Source organism: Scleropages formosus, chromosome 23 (assembly GCF_900964775.1).
Source record: "Scleropages formosus chromosome 23, fSclFor1.1, whole genome shotgun sequence".
NCBI lineage: Eukaryota > Metazoa > Chordata > Actinopteri > Osteoglossiformes > Osteoglossidae > Scleropages > Scleropages formosus.
The window spans coordinates 14,261,112-14,285,425 of record NC_041828.1 but is presented as its reverse complement, the minus strand read 5'-3'; the positions used below and the strand labels follow the sequence as shown (position 1 = coordinate 14,285,425).

Genomic DNA, 24,314 nt, shown 5'->3' with positions numbered 1-24,314 from the left:
AAACGTAAAAATGCAATTAATACATAGAAACGCCTCCAATAAGGTCTACGCTGAACTTGCACATCTATGGAGAAATGAGGAAAATGCTCTCTGCACATCAAGTGCAATGCTCCACATAGGTGTTATGGGGGTCAAGTAAGCCTCCCTCCTTCCACAGTACAGTGTCTGGCAGGCCCATGAAGGCATGCATGGAACCATCCAGAGCTTAAACAGGCTGCATGTGTTGGACTGCCGCTGCCCTGGCTCATGTTTGTGTGTGGGACCCAGCAGAGGCCCCGGAAGCATGGCAGCGGGACACAAATAATTACAGCAGCTCCTTGCTGTGAGAAGGTCCCGCCGGTTCCGGAGCCCCGCCTTCCGTCTGCTCCACCAGCTACTGAAGCAAAATACCCAATGTCTATTCACAGAGCAAAACATCAGAAAGCCCATTATTTATTTAGAGTTTACAGGCACCTTCCATACTGAACAAACTCGGCCTGAACTGTACAAACGGGCATGAACGCCATACTAAGTATCTTTACAATTAAACCCCATTACAAGCTAAAGAGGCCCAGTATCAAGGAAACAATTTGAAATGGCATAAACTAGTTAGAGGTAAGTGAGAGGACAAGATGTGTATACAAAAAACAAGCAATTAGCACTGCAAAACCTTACATTTATTGCATTTGTTTGCAATTTCCAACTTTGTTGTGCAAAATTAGCCAATGAAAATCCATTTACAGCCTGGAAATGTGACTCCTCACAAAAATATAACAGACACATCAGGAGCATGAATAATTACTGTATGGACAACTTATCTATCCAGAGCTTGAGGCAAAACAAAAAATTGAAATGTTTATATAAAATTATATTACTGACTGCACTATTTTTCATAATCCTGTTCTGTGGTTGAAACAGCTGGAAGTATACTGGTTAAAGCTGCTGTCTTTGGACCCAAAAGTTTCAGGTTAAAATCCAACCTCTGGCTTTAGTACCCTTGAGCAAGGTATTTACCCTGAATTGCTTCAGTAAAATTGCCCAGCTGTATAAATGGGTAAATCACTGTAGATATACTAACATTCTAAGTTGCTTTGGAGAAAAGTGTCAGGTAAATTAATAAATTTAAATGGACTGATTCCAGTTTACAATGCTGTACTAAAGGTATGACCATTAAAAGCACAATTTTAGGCATAATGCTAACTGCAATTTCACTGAATTATCAACATACTTGGGTACCAGTTGGAAACTGCTGCAAACAAAGTTCTGCATAGCTCTACAGCTTTAAGGGTAGTATAAGTTTAACAAGTCAGCAAGTTGTAGCTGATAATGCTTTTTAAAAAAAAAAAAATTAAAAAAAAATCAGTAGGCACACAAAGTCATGAATTACATGTGAATACAGGTTGATTCTGAGCTCAAACGTGCTGCAATGTAGCTATTTAGAAATTTTGAAAATGAAAATGTTAAAGTGTGACCAAGTGTCTGATGGGAAGAGAGTCTCCTGAACGTCATCCCATAAAAGTTAAATATTTTTCTAATGATCAAAGTAGTGAACATTTTTTTTAAAAAAAAAAAAAAAAGGAGTTGTGTTCAGCCTACCACAGCACACCTGTTGCAAACCTAATCAGTTTATGACTGAATGCCAACTCTGAATTTTACTGCCTACTACTGGTAAAAGTGTGTTAAAGTATTCTAGTCTAGCTTCACAATCACTTTACCACATGCGCACACACCACTTTGTTGAAATCTTTTTTTTTTTACCATGCTACGTAATGAAATTGTACACCATTACCACAGACATTACTCTACATAGTTATATATAGCCATATACATGCCATTCATTACAATTTTGATGTAATTAACCTTATGTTAAATTTCTAATTTAATTATCCAACTGAGCACTGTAAGTATTAGTGTCTACAGTATTAGCGTGACGTGTGATGAAGCGTGGTACTGAACTGCACCTTGCCATAGTAGGAAATGGCCTCCTTATACTTCTCAATGATGTCTTCCGGACTTAGGCAGTTCTTGGTTCGGCCGATCTCACTGCTGGTGTCGGCGCTGATCCCGTTGGTGGTGAGAGCGCCTGGGGGAGAGGGGATGACATTGTGGAGCACATTAATAGCTGAGGAACACGGCACATCCCCACCCACAGGGAGGCGCAACCACCGCGGCATACAGAGGATGTGTGTCAGAAACAACGCCTCCTGCCCGTTCACACAAGGCTGGCAGGCATTCGAGAAGCAGGGCCTGGTGAAAATTATAGCTGAGACCACAAGTTGCTGTAGAACAGGAACGGCTGGATGTTAACGTCCCGCTTAGATGAGTAAACAGTTCAGGAACAAGAACGGAAAGGGAATTAGATAATAAAACTGAAACAAATGAACATTAACACAGGCCCCAACAGCTAGGCAAGGTTAAGAGGCCCAAAGAAAAAGGGTTCTCCAACCCTGAGTAATACAGCACTACCTCCCCACTGACAAAATGTCAACACCTTGCTTCTACATTAATAATAAAGAAAGAAATCATAATATTTTAATGGGACCCTGCCATCACATTTAGGGTTTCACAGCCAACATTCAGCACTACAACACTCTTCTCATCCTTTACCTCAGTCACCACTGCTCACAGGTGACGAAGCCTGATACAGTTCACGTCTAGCTACAAGGCAACCAACTAGAAAGAACATGTTTGATGTTCTTGCAGCTCATGTGAAAACCTTTTTAATTCTGAGAGAAGATCAATAATGATTTTCTGTAATAGAAACTGCTAAGCCAGAGTGGCTGCAGTTTTTACCACCACCACCAAGAACCCACAGTTGCAGTGTTTTAATCGTGACGTTTTTACCTTAATATTCTTAATGATGTTCTACTGTGTGTCCGAGTTTCACAATAAATTTGCCAGCTAGCAGTACTTTGTAACTTTGCCTGTGTTTGCATAATGAGGATGCACTGGGCAGCAGTGCTGGAAGGGCAGGAGCAATGTCTCTGATCAACCTCTGAACCCGTGTGCCCGCTGTAGTAGACGGGATTTCACTCAGGGTCAATGACACATTTGTCAGGTGTCCTGTGCGTCTAAAAGCCACTCCCAAACAGAGAACCAGGCTAAGCTCCGTTTCTCAAGTCCTCCAGTTCCTGCTTTCAGACTTTTGAAAAATTTTTAAAATTTTTAATTTGTTAATAGTATCAAAACAAGTACTCTTGAAACTTTTGAAAAGGGGAAGGAAAAAACAAAACAAAAAAACCCCAGAACACCTTTTTTTGCCCAGAATCGCTCCCAGGCAAGTAGGTGTACAGGAGACAATTAATGTCACAGCACTGCTTCCCAGGTCTGACTGCTGTCCCAGCGCCACAACAGTTCTGTCCAAAGGGGGCCGTGCTTGCAGTTGACAGAGCCCAAGTTCTCGCGCCGACTGTCCTCAAAACCATTTTAGCTGTGGCATAATGCCCTGGTACTGGCCATGGAAAGAAAATCAATTTCCTTAACACAGAAATCATCTTCCAGTTCAAGAATCCACTATGTTCAAAAAGAAAAAACAGGTTTCGCATTCAATCCTACTTGGCATTAGCAAAACGGGGACTTTCTCAGGCAGTACAATCTGAGGATGCCGGTACCAGGTGTGCATCCTGTGCTCTAAACACTGCCTGAATTCTACTTCAACAAAAACTAGGAGCAGGACTTTAACTGATTTTTTCACTGAGCCAAAGAAAAACCTCATATCTAAATGTACATCAACATGTTGTTCCAGAGTTTTAATGAGCTTTGATTTTGGACTGACACCTTGAAAATGAGTTAGAACCCATTTCCAAATTTATGGGGTCCATACAAAAATTTTAGCAGAGGAGAATGGCATGGTCCTCAGGGGGTAAGACTAGTGCCTCACAGTTCCTGGGTTGTGGGTTCGGACCTGTGGTCAAATCTAACTCAATCTATGCAAAATGTGAAAGTATAAATCCGGGTGACGATGAAATTTTACGTACTACTGTGAAGTTACACCCTGTTTTTGCAGGGACGCATCTCTACATTGAGCAGAGCCCTTCAGCACAGTGCAGTATTGCATGAGCTACAGGGTCTTATGGCTTCCTGGGAACACACAATTCTGAAGGACCATTCCGATGCCCTATCTACCACAAGATGTTCTGCGCTGTCATTTACATCATTCAACAAAACAAACACTGATCACTCCTTGGGGGGCCACAATGTTGAGCAATGGCAAAACAATGTTGAGCATGGAAAAGACTTCACAGGAAAATCTCTGGACAAAATGCATGTAATTGTAGAGGTGTGGAAACGTGGTAAAGAGGCAATAGTGAGCATTGTGGCAGTGCTCAAAGGTATTCTCAGAAAGCATTTAGTTCATTACTAAACAACAAAAGTGTTGCCTCTGCACTGACTCTCATGCATTTGCTGAAAAAGGAATCTTATTAATAGCCAGTGCATACATGAATCATTAATCTGAAGGGTTCATGTGTCTATATGCAAGTCAGTTCAATTTCGTCAAAGCCATGCGTTGCTGCTGATGCTGATTTACAAAACGGCACTGCCATCCTCTGGTCACTATGGGAACAACATTCGAGATGCAAGACTGGTAAAGCAGTTAGTTTAGAAGGCAAAAGCCTCCAAATCTCCAATCTGCTCAAAAACACTCAGTAAACATTTTGCAACATAAATGTTGACATCATCATGCCAGTAACCTGCTGAAAATAAACCATGACTTACAATTCTGTGATTACTTCAGTTATTGGTCTACGCAAAACAAGTACTAAACACCATGCAAATCATGCTATATACTGTGACACACAGCAGGTTCCCAAACAAGAGGAACCAAAAAAAAAAAAAAAAAAAAAGAGAGACAGGAAATCATAACTGTTCAGGCATTGTTTGATTAAATATTTTCAAGTGAGTGTATCCCAAAGTTCGGCGCAAAGGCTGGGCGTTCAGACCACACACAGCAGATGAGAGATGTGAAGGATAGAGACGTAAAGTGTGAAGCAGAAACGAGCATCTCTACAGTTATGAGCCAATGAGTACAGTACCTGGGTCAATGAGAACCTCCTGAGCCCCTACAGACAGAGAGAAAGAACGCAGGTTCACTCCATGGCACAAAGCGCAGTTAGTTCACGCACTATGAGCCCCACACTTTCAGTGCAATGTCCAGATACACTCCTCGTTTTGCCTCGCAGTGTCGCACAACTACAGAACTCAAGACACTGTCGGAGGTGACAAAGACAAGTAACATGCTAAACGTCATACAACAGTATGACCAAAAGAGTACTTTTTTTCAAAAGCTTCATCTGAGTAAATGCAGTACATTTCTGGAGCTGCATCATTCTGTGTAGAGTCAAACAAGGTACCCAAACATTTATGTAAAATCTGTTACATATTAATGAACAGAGGATGCATTAGCCACCAGCACTGAAAGTTTCTGCCCCAACAATGTCACAAAAAACATACATGAAAACAAGCATGCAGGTTACAGCTAGCCAGCTAAGATGGCTGGAAGCTCAGGCACACGCTTTAAATTCATTTTAAACGTTTATCTGGAAAACATATAAGGTTCTACACTGTATCTTCACATGACCCTTTAAAGGCTGGATTGTCAATCTAGAACAATCAGGTATTCTAGAGTACCATGTCACTCAGACATGAAACAGCATGGATATGAGAATAAGGCGACTGTTTGTAATGGACGGTTAAAGAGAACACAATGGTTACAGGAACGGTTAAAAGGTACTTTGAGATGACGCCGAGGGCCGGCTAACGTGTATGCCAGAAAGTGTTAATGCACACAAAATAAGAAAAACCCACCACGGCATACGTCCAAATGGCCCTCCTCTGCCTCATTATCATCACTATTACAGTAACCAAGGGGGGGGGAAAAAAAAAAAAAAAAAGTTCAAAACTTCATTCTACACTTTGATTCCTTCTAAAACACTCCGCTGAATCATAAAAAGTGAAAAATAACATTATGAGCTGGCGAGAGGTGGTACTCCCCACTGCATGCTCATGCCAGCTGTAAATACTGAAATCCAGCTGCTCACTGCTAAGAGACAGTCCACACAGACATTGAGGGCAGCTGTCCTGAGGACTCAGGGAGAGGGTAAAGAGAGCAGAAACACTGATAGTAGTTTTGTGTTTTGAAATGGTTTCTTTTTGGCTATTTGGCATCAAAAAAACTTTTTCCTTCATATATAGCCGAATTACATAAATGAAAACCTTGGCTAAATCTATAACAGCAGACATACAATGCAAAAACTAAGTGAAACTAGACCAAACAAGAAGAGAAGTAATCTATTTAAATAATATCCAATGATCCATTGTGAACATGCTATTTAATAGGTTAAATCTGTACAGTTGTGAATCCTGCCATGTCCTGTCTACACAATTCATTGAAGATCAATAAAAATCTCACTTTTAAGAAAAATAGAGGAGATTACTGTTTGCCTTTGGGGTAATGCAGTGATCTAGTCTCATCCTCTGACCATACCCATGCCTCACACTCCTCAAACACAGACATGCTGAACAAATGTACAACGGCACAGAGGACAGCTTGAGAGGACTCTGTGCAGCACAAGTACACCAGGGGAGACAAGCAGGGGAACAGGCGAGACCGGAGTGGGGAAGAGGGCTTTACCTGGCCGGTGCCTCTTGCCTGCATCAGCGGCCTGGGAGATGCTGGGCTTTCTCCCGCTGGACTTGCCCGCTGTGCCCCCTGGGTAGTGGTAGATCACAGAGGCGGAGCACAGGCCTTCCAGAGCAGCTGGAACAGAAGGCACACCAACAGAAGATTGGAATTATGCACAGAAACAGCTGGGAAAGCCATTCTGACCATGGACATTATTCAAGATTTCACAGTACGTTCTTATTTTTTCACGTCTTATCACAAGATACAGTATAATTTTAACTCAAAGGATTTTATCACTCGTTATCGTTTACTCACTGGCCCATTAAAAGTCAGTGGTGCATGGCGCCGTTTTTATTCACTCACGACTCAGTGACAATAATTGGAAGCACTTCCATCTCACAGCCAGATATCACACATTCGCTCTCAAGGGCAGACAAGCTTTGCCATTTAGAATCATCCTTCCCGCAAAGAATAGCATAGCGCCGTCTGTCTGGAACAGATCACGTACTGCTCCGTTTAGCAAGTTTTTCTTCAAATAAACTGTGGAGACACCTGTAAAAGATCTGGGGGCCATTTCCAGCCACAGTGCCAAGACAGTAGTGACACCTGAAAGCAGAGCCCCCGCAAAAGGAGGCCAGACTTACCCCCCAGCCACAGGAAGTCATTGACTGAGCGTAGCAGCTCCACAGCCATGTGGTAGTGGACCAGCGCATCCTGCAGCATGCCCGCCTGCAGACACAGGTCCCCTACATGCTTTCGCATGCGGCCCTGGCAGCGTTTCTTGTAGTGCCTGGCGGGAGTGGGTCGTCGGATGTGGGGGTAGGGGTTAGATCACACTCAAAAGCAATCTGCATGAGTTCAGACATTATCATGTCATATAACGGTATTCAGCAGTCTTACAGCAGCCTATTCATAACTTCAAATAAAAGCAGCTTTTAAAAAGGAATTCCGAGTTTAACCCTGAGCAAAGCAGATGTAATGAACACTCACCTCTTTTTCTGTAAAGAATGAATGCAAGGGCAAACTGGATTTTTACTTTTACGATCTTTTATATCACCAAATAGCCCACAGGCTGCCAGTGGAATGGACAATACTCAGTTGAGTGGTAAAGGGGCAGAAAGGCTCAAGCAAAGCACAGTGTCCTGTTACTAGGCTACCAAAAAAAACCCTTAACCTCTATGGCGCTAATAAAATGTACATAAACACAGAGGTGGGGAGGAAAGAAGACACATCCCAAAGGAGAACTCTGGTCTGAGTCTATAATTTGATTAATTAACAGTGCATTTAAAGGCACCCTGCAAATCAGAGCTTGCTTTGAAATGCAGCATTATGGTCTCAATGTCAAAGCATCACCATCACGGAGGACTCGCGCAAATGTGCCACTGAAAGTGTCCTCCGTGAGTCGAGAGGCATCCTGGACGGTAACCTTAAACTACATTTTCCCCGAAAGGAGTTCACATATTCTCTTCTGTATAGGAATTGTGCCATTTCTACAGAAAAGCACAGCTTTATAACTGCTGTGAGACTCCAAACTTGCCTGCTGACACAAGAGGAGCAACCTGTGGCATGTAGGTTGACTAAACTTAAATTTCCCCTTGGCTGTAACCCTGCAGACACTACTTCGGCATCATTATCCATCACACCCAACTAGCAGCACTGACCCAGAGCTCTCCTTTAATGTGGTGGACTGGAACAAAGGGAGCCCGTCATGCAAGACCTCTGCTGTTCCTTACTCGCGCCTCAGTGCATTGGCAGGTTAAGTGTCACCCCATTAACCACCTAACTGAAAACATGGCAGGACCGTGGGAAGGACAAGTGCTGCAGTGACAGAGTGGAGAAACCCTTCCATGGTATTACACTCCTGCTTGACAGCTATTCTAGGTACAGAACACCTGGGAAAAGCGCATATCCAGCAGCCCTTTGAAAAAGAGTACGATCAAGAAACGAGATGATATACACAGACCACCAAACAAAGCTGTCACTGCTACCATCCAGTAACCCTAGCAACACAGATCCTCATTAAACCAGCGATTCCTAATCTGTCCAGGGGACTTCAGAACAACTTTGATGTGACAGTTCTTGCAAAAAGAGAAAACATTCATTGAAACTGTACTTAAGACTCTGGGAAAGGTCATAAATCCAGTAACAGAAGATACAAGGAAACCATTCAAACTGCCCAGTACATGGATACCATATTCAAATTCATGCCGTCATAATAAGGAAGATGGTACGCCAAGCTATGGCAATGCATCACCCATGAATTACTGTATGAAATCCAGGTACCAGTCAAGGCGGCAGTACTTTGGACAGATGAGGACACTTAACCAGTCTTGTTCATTGGGTGTCCGAGAGCCTTTCTAACTCATCACAGCCTTCGGTCATACTGTGATCTTTATGTCAAAGTTGTTCTGAGACTTAAAGATCACAAAATATTTCCCATAGTTTTTAGAGACTGCATCTAGAGAAAAACCAAGTGAGGATTTTAAAATCCACTAAAATGACTCAATACACTTGCTCCTCAAATTACGAATACAATTAGGAACTGAAGTTTGTTCATAACTCAATATGATCGTAACTTCTAAGCCACTTTAACCACTTAAGTAGAAAGAGGGGGAAGGGAGAGAAAAAAAAAACTATAGAACACAGGCAGCCCTCCATGTTTTCACAGCTTGGGTTCTACAAAAACAGAGAAAATTTGAAACTAATAGATGAATATATATATATATATATATATATATATATATATATATATATATATATATATATATATATATATATTGTATATATAAATACCCACCTCCATCCATCCATCATAATGTCCCTATCCAATGAAAATAATAATGCAGGCATTCCTTGAATTATGAGATACATTCTGTAAAACTACTCAAACGTGTTACCTTTGAGACACAATAAAAATAAAACCAATATAAAATGCATTAAAATGAAAATACATTCCATCCATAAACGTCTATTCGGGGCCAACATTACTAATCTTTTTATCGATTACCAAAACTCACGAACACCAGACATGAGCTGTAAACAGACTGGGAGCAAGTTTAATTAAATCGGTCCTATAAACTGGAAAATGCACGTGCAAAAACTAATAAAATTTACGTTCTTTACACGAGGAGCCAGTGTATATAACATTTAAAAAAAAAAAAAAAAAGTTTTTACTAAATAAAATATAGGTAATTATGTGCAATTAAAAATTAATCAGCTACCAATTAACTTCAGGCATTTTTGTATCCTCCTGAAATTTACCAAACAAGGCTTTTGGTTATTTTTAGGATTTCCAGGAAGTTGTCTAAGGTCCACCTGCTAACATGCAGTATCATTTAAAATTATAAAATGGTTTCATCATCAGTATGTACAATTTGTGAGATGTTTGTGTCCTCTAGAGTACACAGAAACGAATGGCTGAGTCTCAGGAGGATATGATCTGTCAAACATAAAAACTGATTAACTTACACATCCCAGGTTCTTTAAGAATGTGCAGTCTAACATTTCCTCAGACATGGTCAGTATGTATTGACCCAATAAAGTCCGTGTTCAGCTGATTAAGTCCACAGCAGAGGTCTTTTTGTTCTTTCATTCGAAAAGAAGAGTGATGCGTTTGGCTCTCGGCTATGAACCAAGACACACTAGCACTGAGACAGAGTTTTCTTCAATGTGGGGGGGCAAAGCCAATGGACCGGGGTGGGAATAACATTGGGCAATAGCCATGTACTGGACTACGGCTCACCTTTTTACACCCAATAATAAACTCACAGGACAGTATGAAAGAAAAAAAAGAAAGACAAATAAACCAAGACAAACAAACAAAAAGTAAATAAGGAGAAATTATGATTCAGGAGGAAAAACAGGTGACTTTTCTCAAGCGGCATTAATGTCACGGTGTCTTGGGGAACGCACAGGAGAAACATTCAGCCATATTGCAAGTGACAAATTCACAGCAAAGTAAATTCTTCAGAGGCAGTAAATTCTAAATACAAAATATGACACATTTCGGCATCACCCTTCGGTCCATTTCAGGTTCTCATTTCTTGACTTCCTTAATCACAGGCCATTCTGGTGTGCAACAACTGACCACGACACCTCAGTCAAACTACTCTGATAATGTTCTTCAGTTATCCAGTGAATGACTGGACATTGTATGCAAATTGGTGCATTACAAATAAGGCATTACTACTATAAGCACTGTGACACTATAATTCACTGTCCCTTTAAAAAAAAAAAGAAAAGAAGAAACAGCAAGGTCTTTGTTCACAAAATGTACAAAGGAAAATAACTCACCTGCTATCAGTGTCCAGCCCAACGAAGTCTTTCTTCTCAAAGGGAACGCAAAGCAGAGGGATTTTGTCCCCCGATTTGTCGGTGGCCCTGTCAAGCCTCTTGGACTCAAGCACAATGAAAATAGATTCCACAAAGTCCTCCACCCTCTTTTCAACATCCTCGCACCTGTCGAAGCTGGGGTAGAAGGCCACATCGGTGCGGCTCTGCTCTGCGATCTCACCCTGCAGGCCAAACACCAGCAGGCGCGAGTCGTACAGAGTGGCCCCGAATACCTCCCTCTGCCCATGGAAGCGGTCGAAGGTCTGGGGCCACTCTTTGGCCGAACTGCACGTCGTCACAGCGATGAGGCCGACCACCTTGCGGTGCGTCTGAAAGTCGCCCCAGTCGTTATTCTCCGGTGGATAGTGGTGCCGGTAGCGGATATACAGGAGCCTCTGGGAGTCACGGATGCTGACCTGGTTGACGCTAATGATGCGTTTGTAGATGCGAAAGAAATGGTCCTCCGGCACCATGCCCACGGGCTGCACCACCACCAGGACAGTCTGGTGGTCCTCCGCACACTGCATGTAGTCTGGGACGCTCATCATTCATTGAGTCACAGCCTAGATAAGAGAGAGAAGACACTGGCATTCTGCAAATCTCATCTATCGTTACCTCATCTTGCTACCGAGCTGTGAAACAAGCGCCGGCTCAGCATCAGTTTTCTAACTAAGCTCACTTCTGAAGACATCTCTCCACTTGCTGTCAGGGGAACTGCTTAAGCATCTCTTCCATTACTCGTGATCTTTCCTCCAGCATCTCACCGTGTACTTAAATGCGTGCCATTCGTAAAAGTATGATTTACCTTTAAGCTGTTGCACTTGTCTTTTCTAGTAATATTTCTGTTAAACGATTGTCTAGCTCAGTCTTTTTGGTTGAGCAGAAGCAAAACGTCTCATCCTGGACTATGATCACCTGTTATGTTGTGACCTTGCAATCATTTCCCGTGTTGTATATAAACCTACCACTGTGTCCTTAGAGAAAGGTACCAGCTAAACAAACAAACAAACAAACACCAATACATACATAATTAAGTTTCCCACATCAGTAAGACTGCGTTAGATAGTAGGAGGAGAGCAGAGATGTGTTCACGTCCCAGTGTCATACTTTCGCTCCCTGTTCCATCCATCAGCTCATCGAATACAGATGGTGACAAACAAGAGATTAAGTTTATCACATACAAACTCCTGCTGCACAGCACAGGAGGTAAAACTCTCAGGAGACTTGTAGTACAGTGACAGAAGAGACCAATAATACAGTCAAACTTCGTCTTTCCAGGTAAGCAAAGAGACGAGAGGACTTGTCGTTGTTGGGAAATTGACAAATAAAAAGAGGTGTGTGAGAGAGAGAGAGAGAGAGAGCATTCAGCCGTGCCGTATGTTAACACATCACGTGATGATCCCAATCAGGTAGCAGCACCAGCTAGCCACCACCAAGCTAACCGGCACGAAGTGAAAGAGCCTCGGAAACCTCCGCTCCGAAGGTACCGGCGGCAGCAACACACTAAACCACCAGACGTCATCTGACACAAAATCGAGAATTTAGGACACTTTTACAACACAAACACAACACGCCACGCCACTGGAGGGAAGCTCGCGGTTTGCACCGCAGCACCTGACCTGTCTGTCACTCACTGCCACACTGGCCGAGCAGCGGGTTAGCCAGCCGAGCTAGTAGCTAAACACACTGACTCTCTGACTCACGCGGCCCTGCTGCTGCTGCTTTCTCTGCAGCGCTCAACTCCTGTTTCCTACGATACCGCAACAGCATCTATTTCATAAAACACGTGCCGTACTCACGGGTCCCTTTATATAATGTATTTTCCTCCGAAGTCTTTCTGTTGTCTTGTCCTGCTTCGGACGGCTCTGCGAGCTGTGCCTCCTACTCGGGCGACGGCGACCACTTCCGGCATCAAGGACTGAACCAACAGCTGTGGCCGCGAGGGGAGGGGGATGACGGAAGGGGAGAGAAGAGAGAGAGGGAGGGCTCTTTGTACCGCGGCGCTCCCAGCCCAGCGTCCTACTACGGTTCAACTCTTGTATACAAGCCAAGGTTATTATTTTTTTCTTCACCGATGTCGTTTGATAATCGTCTTTAATACACACAGATACAAAAAGGAACTTATTCCTGAAGAAAACTGCACCAGGCAGTAATATGAAATCAGCAGTGAAGCCGCTGGAATTACACTGTCGTAAATATCACATTTTAGCAAGAACTAGTATGTTTGCACGAATGAATGAATGAGTTCATTCATTCGGGGTAAACGCCTTCTGAAGGGAACAACACAGCGGGAGTGCGATTTGCGGTGAGAACCTACAGCAGCAGGGACTGTGTGAAAGCCCTAACTTAGACACTGTCTGCTGCCCGTATTTGTTCGGAGTTTTCCAAGTTTTCTCCTGAGGAATATCATTCATTGTCATCGAAAATGGAACAGACATCTTGCGACAGGAAACGCCACATTGCTTGAAACATTCCTAAATGTGTGTTGTTAAATTTATCGTCCAGCAGCCGCCTGCTTACTCTCGAGACCTTCAAAAAAAAAAAAAAAAAAAAAAAACGCCCGCTAAATGAACGATTTTTGTATTTATAATAACTAATGCAAATACAAACATCTCATTGGTCCGGCGACGCGGACGCAGCGCGAGAGCGTGGTGACGTCACTGAGTGGGGTTGGGGGTGGTGACGCTCCTCCACGCGGCCTGACAGTTTGAAAACTAAGGGAACTTCCGCCGGAGCCGCGCTAACCGCTGTTTCACTTCTCCGCCGTTTCTCTTCGTGGCCGGTCGTCGTTCTGAGGTCCCTCGAAGCCGAAGTCGTACTTGGAACATGTCGGGCAGCAAAGAGGAGGAGAAGGTGCCCGGCCGCAGCACGTCGCTGCCCATGTCGCGGGTGAAGCTGATCATGAAGAGCTCGCCGGACGTGTCCCACATCAACCAGGACGCGCTCTTCCTCACCACCAAGGCCACGGTAACAGAACGCTCCGCGGCCGGGCTGCGCCTTCCTTTCCCCGTCCCTTCCCCTCACCTCACTTTGTTTGCTCGGCGTTTTGTGCCCAACCCCCCCCTCCCTTCCCCCAGGAGCTGTTTGTTCAGCACTTGGCCCAGTATTCCTTCAGAAAGGGCTGCGGCGGGGAGAGCAACGCGCTGGGCTACAGCGACCTGGCCAAGGCGGCCGAGGAGTCGGAGCCTTTCCACTTCCTCACGGGTGAGGAGCTCCGTCGTCCACACCATACTATAGTATACCCCTTCTGCTACAGCGATTTACCCTGTCATACATGCTTCCTTCTTACCGTAGCAGTCCAAGGTGCGTGCCTTCTTGAGCCTAGGGTACTACACCAGCACTAGCAGCAGGAGTGGGATTCAAAAGAGCAACCTACCTTCAGACTGCGAAAGCGAAGCCCTGACCTGCCTGGCCGCTGTGCTGTCTGCTGCTGCTGCTGGCGCACTTTGGACATGACAACATGTGGCGGGGCTTTGAGCCCATAAGGATTCCTTGTAAGATGCAGCTCGGTGCCTAAAGCAGCCCTAACGGAGCTGGGAGCTTTTTGAAGACTCGGATGGCGAGATCCAGTCTGCTACTGTAACGCTGCCGCCTTCTGATTAACTACAGTGATGATATGGCAAAGACATGGAGTTCGGTCTCTCGGCTTACAGGCACAAAAACGTGGAGACGGCTTTAATTTGCGTCGAGAAATGTTACCGGTTAGAGCAGGTTCAAGTACGAATTCCCCTCTGGCTCTTGTATCCTTCATCAAAGTAATTACCCTGCATTGATACAGTAACAATAACCTGTTGTGTAAATGAGTAGGTCGGTCGTGGTAAAATTACCATAAATTCTACAAAATATTATTAATGGTAATTATGATCGTGGGCTTTTATTGCAAAACATGATGAATCTGTACATTTATCTGAATCATCTGAAGATGTTGCATTTACTGTACGTTCAGAATCCATCTATGGCAGTGGAAAGTGATCGCAAATGTGGGTATTGTCTCCAAGGACTGCGGCTGTAACATTCTGACAAAATAGATGGCAGTGAGGACAAATGCTTAGTATTTATTGTTTTACCCTTCCAGATATCCTTCCAAAAAAGATTTTGGCACGAGATTACCTGAGGTCTTTAGAGGAGAGAAGCGAGGACAGTGATTAACACGGAACGGAACAGACTGCAGGAGATCCTGGAACTTCCTCCTCACATTCTCCTGCATTCCTCCTGGATCTTCCTCCTCTCACATGCATTTGTGGCCCAGCCATCAGAGGAGCCAGGTTACTTCAGTTCAGTCTAAATGCAATGAATGTGAACTTAACTCCAAATTGGATTTTTTTTTTGTATTTAAACAAATTACGCTATCCTCAGGGTTGCCATGCAATGTGATACTTCATAAACAAACTGTACAGATGTTGGGTCAGAGCTGCAAAAATAAGTAAGTAGTTGACCTGACCAATGAATCACAGTTATTTATTTCAGGGGCTAAGATGATCTTCATGCATCGGTGAGGATTACGGATGATGATGTGGAAACGATCAAACACCATTTGGCTGATGCTTCCCCTTTAGATGACAGATAACTAGATCCAAACTGCCAAAGATTAAGATGGTTTGGCAACAGTGTATTAGGTACAAGTTTAAACAAAATGTGTGTTGTTACCTGTTTGTGTAAAGCAGGAATACAACTTCATCATTACTTAATAGGGCTGTTTTTTGGTGGTTTTTTTTTTTTTTTTTTTTTAAGAAAATGAGGTGCACACACAGTAAATCCACAGTTCAGGAATGCAAGCACTCAGGTGAAATGTAAGCTGCCTTTTGCTTAACTTCTGCTGTAACCAGACTTAATGGAACTGACAAGCACGATTCCTGTTAGAAGCACACAGTTGTGCTCTTTATTTGGTGTGCTTTAACTTCATATAGTATTATATCTTGTGCTTCCCTTGTAAATTTCCCATCAATTCAATGGTAACTGCAGATGGTGCAACATATGGTTCAAGAGCCAAACCATGCACGCCATACGTGAGAAGCTGTCTTTTTTCACCATGCTTGTGAGTACATGTCATTTGACTCTTTACTGCAGCCACACACCTCTACCTGACTGGTGCATAAGCATTGGTTTAAGAGCTGAGCTGCTTATTTGTATTGGATGGCAATATGTATGGTGGGAATAAAGGGACACATGACACGCACCCAGAAGGAGTGTGAATGAGGACCAACTACAGCTGATGAACCACTGAAATAACCTCTAGAGCATGGAATCTTGGCCCTTGATTGTCCCATAGTTCAAATGGCATGAAAAAGAGTCAACTGTTTGAGCTTTAATTCATTTTCTAAATTGTTTAAACTACAGTATAGTAAGAAAACTTGCCCTTTCTTTGCTGTTTTGTAAACTAAAGCAGGTTTTTGTTCCTTTATTTCTTACCCCTAAAAGGGTTAAGAACAGTTACTAATTGCAAATATTCCTAATTTTTAGGGGTAAAAATAAAAGCATTAAGAAACATCTGTGTGCTCAGGATGTATGCTCCTCAAATAATGCCAGTTAGGTATAGCACAAGTGGAAAATGGTTGGCAGGCTCTTACCTAATGCATTGTTGTGCTAAAACATGATCTGGAATTCGCAGTACTGTCAGTATAGTCCCAATGTAGGGTGAAGAATTTAGTGATAGACTAAGGAAAACCAGCATGTCTAGCGGGTCAAGATCAGGGTTCTTGACCATTACATCGAGAAGATGTCTGTACTCTTAGTGCTCAACTGAAAACACTATTTTGTGATTTTATTTTTACGGGAGAGGACTTCTTGTTGATTTAATTTTTTTAAACACGTCAGCAAGACATTACTTAAACCTAGCCAAAGTGAAGACAAATCTGCTCACATTAATTCAGAATTTACAGGCAGTGATTCATTTCTAAATGTATTCAAGAATGAAATTATTTTCATATTTTCTTTTTAAAGTGTTTTCTTGGTTTGAACTCCAAAGCAAAAATAGTCCAGACTTCCTTTGGTGTTTTTATACATATAAGGCAGGTGGCCTATAAATGTAAGCAAAAGGGTGAGTAAATGCCAAAGAATTGAAATATTTACAAGCAATTATAAGTGATAATTAGCAATGAACAAGAAGACCAAGTACAAATGTCTCAGCTTGGTTAAAAACTGAAAACGAACTTCTGCAGCATTATATTATGGACTCAGGTAATGTAGAGTTAAAATGGTTAAGCTCAATTCAACAACCACAGCAGCCCTTCAGTCTTCTGTGTCAGTGACAGGTTTCCTACAGCTGACACACACTTCTGAACATGTAACAAAACATGCTCTCTGTGCATTCCAGTTAGATACTTTTAACACCACGTAAAGATGTCAGTACATCTAGGATGTAGGATAAGTTTTCTTTCAGATTTTTTGTAAACAGCAAATACCAGTAGCTGTAAATATTTTTATTAAATGCTAATTATTTAGGTCATGCTCATTAGTTTTTTATACATCTTGTATAATGACATGGTATGATAAATTTGGGTTATACTGTTGCCTTTGCTGTCTCCTTTTTCAACATAATCGAGGTTGATGCAGTAATACAATATTAACATCAAGTCTCTTCAAATGAATTACCACAGAAAACATTAATTTAACAGCAAACATAATGGGGCAGGTCAAAATTTCCAAGTTTTATGCCAGTGTCTCCAAGTAAGACTCAGCGCCATATGCGTTTCATACTGTTTATTGTAACTAATAAAACACGTTAACTTTATGGAACAAATATGTGAATTCAGGTTATAAAAATACATTTTATTAACAAGAGTCAAGAGAGGTTTTATTGTCATTTCAACCACATACAACAGTACACAGTGAAACAAAACAACGTTCCTCCAGGACCAGGGTGCTACATAAAACACAGCGACACAGACGTTATAACTGGTATTGGAGATGCCTCTGTGAGGCTGAAGGACTATACAGTGTCAGTGTGGAATCCAGACATGCAGAATAATGTGTACCTGAAGAGAGCAGGGGCCATATGTTTATAATGGGGGAGGGGGGGTGAGCGAGGCTAGCATGCATTGCAGGCAGATAATTAGCTGACATCTAATGGTGGTTCGAGCACCGGTTTGGCTGCAGTCATCGGCCCAGTAGCCTGGCCAGTCGGAGCTGCAGGATGTGTAACGATCCCTCCAGGCGGGATAACTGTTTCTCCAGAAGGTCCACCATGTGCTCTCTGCTATGGATGTAATCCTTCGTTGAGCCAAGCTGCTCCTTTAGACTTTAAAGACAATAAAAAGTACACGTCTCCCCACTGCACTTTCACTCTTTTACTACATTTTGTTTTCTGGATAACACAGCCATTTGAAACTTGGCTAATGCTCAGCACTTATTTGTTTTTCCATGCATAGTCATGTACCAGTTGCCAAACTACACTGAACTGTGATTTCTTATAATTATAATATTTGCAGCTGAAGTCAAACATTTCACAAAGCCAGATGTGCTTAAGACATTAATCACATAAATATGAACCATTTCCGTTGTCTGGACAGCTGTTTTTGTTTCGTTTTGGGCTCCTCCGCCCAGCAGTATGGGCCCTAACTCGTACTGCTGTGTGACATCATCCTGTAAGAATCTGTTTGCTGCACAAACCTCAATCTTGTTATTTCTCACAGCTGTGCGCTGCCTTCTACAGGCCACTGGCAGCACGGCAGTGCAAGCAGCATGGTGGAGCCCATGTCTGCGGCTGGTTTACCCTTTGTTATGAAACTCTGAGGGAAAGCCTCCTTCGGTGCTGCGGCGCTCACCTTGAGAAGGCCCAGAGCTCTGTCCCGTCTCTCCTCTTCTCCTCCAGGGAGTCAAACACCTTCTGCATTGTTTCAGCTGTCTGGGTGATGCTGTCATGGTCTGCCTGGATACCCCGGATGTCCTCCCTGGCCTGCTCATTGTACGAGGCACCCCCTTCCGCCACTCCGCTGCTTTCAGCCACTGCCCGGAGGGCTGCCCTGTTCTGCAGCACCAGCAGGCGGGTCTGCTCAAACTCTTCGGGGCCCACGATGTCATCCCAGCAGATGGGGGACGACGGGGGCAGCCAGAATCGCTGGGAGCAGTTGGCGGGCGTCCCTGCAATCTCTGTGACAAAGGGACTGTCAGCTGGAAAGCTGTGGAGGAGCTCCTGTAGCCCAGAACCCCAGTCCCAGGCATGTTCCGTCCAGGGCTCCAGCTCCAGCTCCACGTCCTCCCCCTCGGCCAGACACAGCACAGCCAGAAGGACGAAGCGGGACAGCCAAGCCCACCTCATTGTCTCTCCTGAAACGACAAAATCACGCTTACCACGTCCCGATACTCTCAAAACGCAAGTCTGTGTACATCTAAACTTCTTACATAAACTTTTAAAAGGAGGCCGTTTATGTAAGTCTGTAGTTTGTCGGTTTTGGCTGTGATGCGGTGAAATGAGCTCTCATCTTCCTCAGACCGTTGCAACATTGAATAAGGGCCTCAGAACACATCTTTCAGACCTACTTTTCTCTGTATGTCCTAACAGATCTAATAACCTGTCTCAGACCATCTGTCACAAATATCTTTGTATTTCCTATCATTTCTGTATATACAGTAGCTACTCACGAAATATGCGCCATCAGAAAACCAAACTCCTTTGACAGTCGTCTGTCCGCACCTATAACGTCATCTGCAGTGCAACACACTTTTGTTTTCTTGGGAGTTATTTGTCATTTTAGAGATGTGTCTTCTACATGGATTAATGTAAACATATTTATTTTACTATGGTAGCCACGGTGGCATAGCACATTAACCCATAGCCTGTGGGTTCAGACGTGGACTTGAATCTGGTTCGTTCTGGGTTTAGTTTGCATATTCTTCTTGCGTTTACATGGGTTTCCTCATGTGTTCCAGTTTCCTCCCACAGTCCAAAGACATGTTTCTGGTGAATTTTCTGTGTGTGTGTGTGTGTGCGCGCGCGCGCGCGCGCGAGTGAGTTACATTGCTTTGTTGCACGGATGAGCAGATATAAGTAGCCCAGTGTGGTGTATGTAGCACTGCGTCACCTTCCTTAAAGAAGTTATCTAATATAAATTAATAACAAAAGTTGGGAAAACATTCACTTTGTGCAGTTATATTAATCTTAGATTAATACAGTCCACTCATCATTAGTAATCACTCGTCCAGTGCAGGGTCCAGGTGGTCTGGAGCCTATCTCACACGCATGGAGGGGTGTGGTAGGGTACACCATGGCATAATTGATGGAACTGGGCTCCATCGCAGGGCACCTCTCTCTCTCACACACACACACACACACACAGAGGGAAAAATGAAGTCAGCCCTAAGTCTGAGGCAGTAAAATTTGACTCAAGGTAGACTGCAAAATAGATCTTCCTGCCAAATGAGCTGTAAACACATATGTACTTGATTAGTTTAGTTATTAAACAAATTGCTTTTGTAAACAAATATATATATTTGTGCTCCGATTACAAGGGTGCCGATCGTTCATTTCCACGCGTCCAAGTTTATGCGGGAATCAGTTTTGTTCCACGGAAACGGGTGTGAAGGAGCTTTTCCACAAGTGCGCCGTGGTGTCTGAACAACCGTACAAGAACGGGAAGCCTTTTTTTCCACACACCGGCAGTTATAACACTACACTACAGCATCGCCCTTCGAGGCAGAAAAGGTTTTAAAACGTTTTTCTTTCACGCTTTGTAAAATGTACACCAGCTTAAACGTATATAAAGCAGAAAAAAACGTGCGCGTCCAGATGAGATGATGAAGAACTTGGCAGCAGCTGTTCTGCGAACTCTCTCGCGTTTTAACGGGCAAATTTCTCTGCCTGTCGCGAATAACAGACGAAAAGTAAAAGGTTAGTGCGATTTTCTACGAAAAGCAAATACATAAAAAAGGTATTTTACCTGAGGCGAACATGAAGGTGTAAGCGGGAGGCGGGAGGCGCGAGCCACACCGGAGTCGCGAGAGCGGACGTGTCGGAAAGAGTGAGTCGCCGCGAGAAGCGCTTCCCGCGGCGACCGCTGAGCGCTCGCGCGCCGCTTGCGCTCGTTCGCTGCCGTGTCGCGTAAAACGCCCTTTCCTCAACTCCGATTACTCACGTGAGCGAGACGAGCTCGAGACGAGCTTCGCAGCGTGACGTTAACGTTTTCGGCGCGCGACTTTTCCGTAACCGGCGTTATTTAGGTGTACTTTTTACTCAGGGGTCTTAAAATAGTTTCTTTCTGTACGTTGCATTTGTTGCCACGTAAGTGTTTTTTCGTGTGTGATTCTGTGGTAAAAGTGAGTGTTGCGAGGCACGTGTTTTGAAGGGGATTTAGCAACACGCTTATTTATTATTTTATTCAGATATATCGAAAACAACACAAGTCAAGTGATGTGACACGATTTGATGATGTCGTGTGTAAGAGCGGCCTGCTGTGCTGTTTGTACCATTTTATATTTACGGAGCTCTACGTGATACTCGGTTATTACAGTATTAATCACAGCAGGGTTCCATTTTTTCCCCCATGGCGTTTTTTGCCATTTTATATTTCTGCTGTTGATCTTATATCAAGCAGAGGCAACCTTGTTGGGAGGGGATTTCAGGTTATCACTTAGGTCTTTGCTTCCACAACTCCTTCAGAGAAGCTTTAAGAATCATGATTACAGAAAATGAGAATTTAGGAACTTGGAAGGTGATATTATAGTGTACGCACACAGGGCCTCAACTCAAGTCACACACATTTATGGCATTTTGGCTTCCAGCCACCTGTCAAAATGTATAGTTTTATATAAGGAACATCATGTACGATATTAAGGTTTACAACAGGTACTTTTGACATTTAATTGTGCTGGGGAGTGTCATTTGCATGGTTTATACTTTTGTTTCCATAGAAACTATGCAAAAGTGCATAAAGAGCTGTAAAATACACACAGATGACTGATGCAGCTTTTTAAAACTTTTCCTGGACAGCACTGTGACTGGAATATTTGCAACACTAGTTTATGCATTGTGATTCTAACAGGGAATTCACCGAAAAGCCTCACTTTTGTAGCACTGCACACATTGTTTTTCAACACTTCAGCTCTGTTCTTGGTCTCCTTCACTTCCACCACTCATTCAATATAAGTTAGGGTTTTTTTACAGTATGTTTTCAAAATGCAATAACAATTACCAGAGAAACAACTGGATTTTTCAGTTTTATTATAATGCAATATACAGTCAAGCCCAAAGAGTGAACTATTACAAATTCCATAAAGTGATACATTTTCACATTATGTCCTAGCAGGGTTTACAGCATGAGTTGTCATAAATTGTTAAAAGGAAAAACAAATCAATACTTTTACTTTACAATACGAAGCTTAGCAGTGAATCTGAGGATGGGGGGGGAAATTCACCATAACAGGAATGACCATTTTGGCATGTGGAAGAGAAGAAAATCAAAAATGAAGGAGGAAGGCTTATGTTCACAGGACTTTCAACTGCCCTACTATAAAACTTTGGTCACTTTGCTTTCCCCGTGGCATCAAGTAACATGGGATTTTTTTGGAATTATCCCATCTTAAAAATAAGTGTTTGGTTTTTGAAAATGAATTTAATACTGTTCTAAAAGCTTATACATTTCCAAACTGATGTACAAACAACTACAAATCATCAAAATTGCTTTTAATAAAGCAAAAACATCTAAGGAGTTTCTAGGACACACCAGTTGAACAAAGGTAGATAAGACACAGCCAATACAGCACACAAAATTTTAGTTTATCTGCATATTGCAATTTGCAATGCAGAAATATTAGCTTTTTTTTAAGGCCAATCTGCCAAATCACATCCTTGATAAAAATTCTCAACACTCCTTAAGTAAGACACAAGGTAGGGACAAAGGTGATTTACAGGAGTAGACACAGCCCTTTATATGCTGATACCTGAGTCAACAAAATGTGATAAAATTGGTTAAATAACTGGAGCAATATTATTTCCAAATAAATAGGACAAATGCATTGTGTAGTACAATTCATTTTAGATGTAAGGTGCATTTGCTAGCAAGATGCTTGATAATGTGTCAAAACACTCCAGACTTACTGGACCCTAAAGACCCATTTGCCCTGTCACCTTCTGCCATTTTAAAAAGCAGTACAAGAAGTGTACTTCACCAATAAGCAACATGCTTTTAAAAAGGGCATCTGCAGTCTCATGTGAACATCAAACCTGATAATAAATGGGGGAAAATAATTCTTTAAAAATGCAGCATACATCAGGCTTATGAGGTACTTCATTTATATTCTCTTTAGAAAATTTCTCCAAAGTCATAGTATTCTTAGTATAATTCCTTTTTAGCATAAAATATCTTTTTTTGCCCAGCTTGTCAGGCCATTTTGTAACTGCTGGGAAAGTGCAAAACACAAATACTGATCATTCAATGCAGCATATTAAAGGTTGCATGATAATCAATGTACAAATTCTTTCATATGATGCTGCAAGTCAAAAAAGTACAATACCTACTGGGTAGCTGGAGAGGTGAAAGGCACACATAATACAAGGGATGTTTTGAGATGAGCTAGACAGCAAGAATTGCTCTATAATTTCCACACAACCTTTGTACCTTTCCATTGAGTAATCAAAAGACTTTGAAATATACCATCCTTACATGATTAAAATACCTCATCTTTATTCCCTTTATAAAATGTAGTAAATAACTACCATTAAAGGTTACTGGCTTTTAAAAGATTTTACTTCCACTTCATTCCTCTTGCTGGAGGCCACCGACAAGACGGAGGTGGGCTTTTCTGGTCAAAGACAAATACAGCCCCCATTGCTTTATTGCATCAAGATGTGGTAACATGTTATACCTACATAACTATTCAGTCCAACAAATCAGAGAGAATGGAAACTTTCTGCAAGAACCCATACAGCTACATCCCTGGTGTATGGTTTTAAAGACATTCTGGCCAAGTCATAATTATGCAATCTACTGGCAACTCAGATTTCACAACAGTGGTCGTTCAGATGTACAGTAAGCCTTTAAAGTTATCTGGAACTCCACTTTAAACTTTGCCACCGGTTACCATATGACATCAGGGAACAATGTTTACCAGAACCATACAACTGACCAGTTTTCTCCAATTATTGCTCAGTGTCTGCAGTGACAGTGACTGTTCGTGCATGTCTATACAGTCTTTTAGTTTGGAAGCCAAAAAAATATCACCCAGAAAAATTATATTGCAGCATTTGTAAATGTGCAGTACTAACAGTGTAAACGTTTACTACATTTTAAAAAGGGATTCACATGCATACACGTAAAGTAAATCCAAGATGTATTTTACACTTGACTTCCAATTACAAAACTGGTCCCCTGAACTCCTGTAATATAATAAAACATCCCTCAAGTTAGTCCATAATTAGAAATTTTTTACAAAATAAAATAATTTACAC

The 24,314-nt window shown here is 42.5% G+C and overlaps 3 protein-coding genes across 5 annotated transcripts in view; 1 reads left to right on the top strand and 2 right to left on the bottom strand.

Annotated features, from left to right (window-relative positions):
* The window catches only part of trappc9 (trafficking protein particle complex subunit 9), a 197,336-nt gene extending 184,492 nt beyond the window's left edge, over positions 1 to 12,844 (bottom strand). Inside the window, exons 1-6 of one of the 2 annotated variants that reach the window (XM_018731819.2) lie at positions 12,733 to 12,844; positions 10,895 to 11,496; positions 7,246 to 7,391; positions 6,611 to 6,736; positions 5,013 to 5,039; positions 1,941 to 2,062 (exon numbers count right to left, since the gene is read on the bottom strand). In XM_018731819.2, coding sequence (XP_018587335.1) covers positions 1,941 to 2,062; positions 5,013 to 5,039; positions 6,611 to 6,736; positions 7,246 to 7,391; positions 10,895 to 11,481 — 1,008 coding nt within the window. In that variant the 5' untranslated portion in view covers positions 11,482 to 11,496; positions 12,733 to 12,844. The remainder of the gene's footprint in view (positions 1 to 1,940; positions 2,063 to 5,012; positions 5,040 to 6,610; positions 6,737 to 7,245; positions 7,392 to 10,894; positions 11,497 to 12,732) is intronic. The other variant, XM_018731820.2, reaches the window with a different exon arrangement.
* Positions 12,845 to 13,579: 735 nt separating this feature from the next.
* Positions 13,580 to 15,621, top strand: chrac1 (chromatin accessibility complex subunit 1). 2 transcript variants are annotated; one of them, XM_018731835.1, is made up of 3 exons: positions 13,580 to 13,900; positions 14,011 to 14,137; positions 14,228 to 15,091. In XM_018731835.1, the coding sequence occupies exons 1-3, from the start codon at positions 13,760 to 13,762 to the stop codon at positions 14,275 to 14,277; spliced, it is 318 nt and encodes a 105-aa protein (XP_018587351.1). In that variant the 5' UTR covers positions 13,580 to 13,759; the 3' UTR covers positions 14,278 to 15,091. The 2 variants fall into 2 exon arrangements, with proteins under 2 accessions (XP_018587351.1, XP_018587350.1); XM_018731834.1 differs by having other exon boundaries at positions 13,585 to 13,900; positions 15,009 to 15,621.
* Positions 15,622 to 17,746: 2,125 nt separating this feature from the next.
* Positions 17,747 to 20,887, bottom strand: LOC108922012 (uncharacterized). Its single transcript, XM_029248353.1, has 3 exons — positions 20,809 to 20,887; positions 18,697 to 19,198; positions 17,747 to 18,170 (listed from the first exon to the last, which is right to left on the bottom strand). Exons 1-3 carry the CDS (start codon positions 20,819 to 20,821, stop codon positions 18,029 to 18,031), a joined length of 657 nt encoding a protein of 218 aa, XP_029104186.1. The 5' UTR covers positions 20,822 to 20,887; the 3' UTR covers positions 17,747 to 18,028.
* Between the last annotated feature and the right edge of the window lie 3,427 nt (positions 20,888 to 24,314).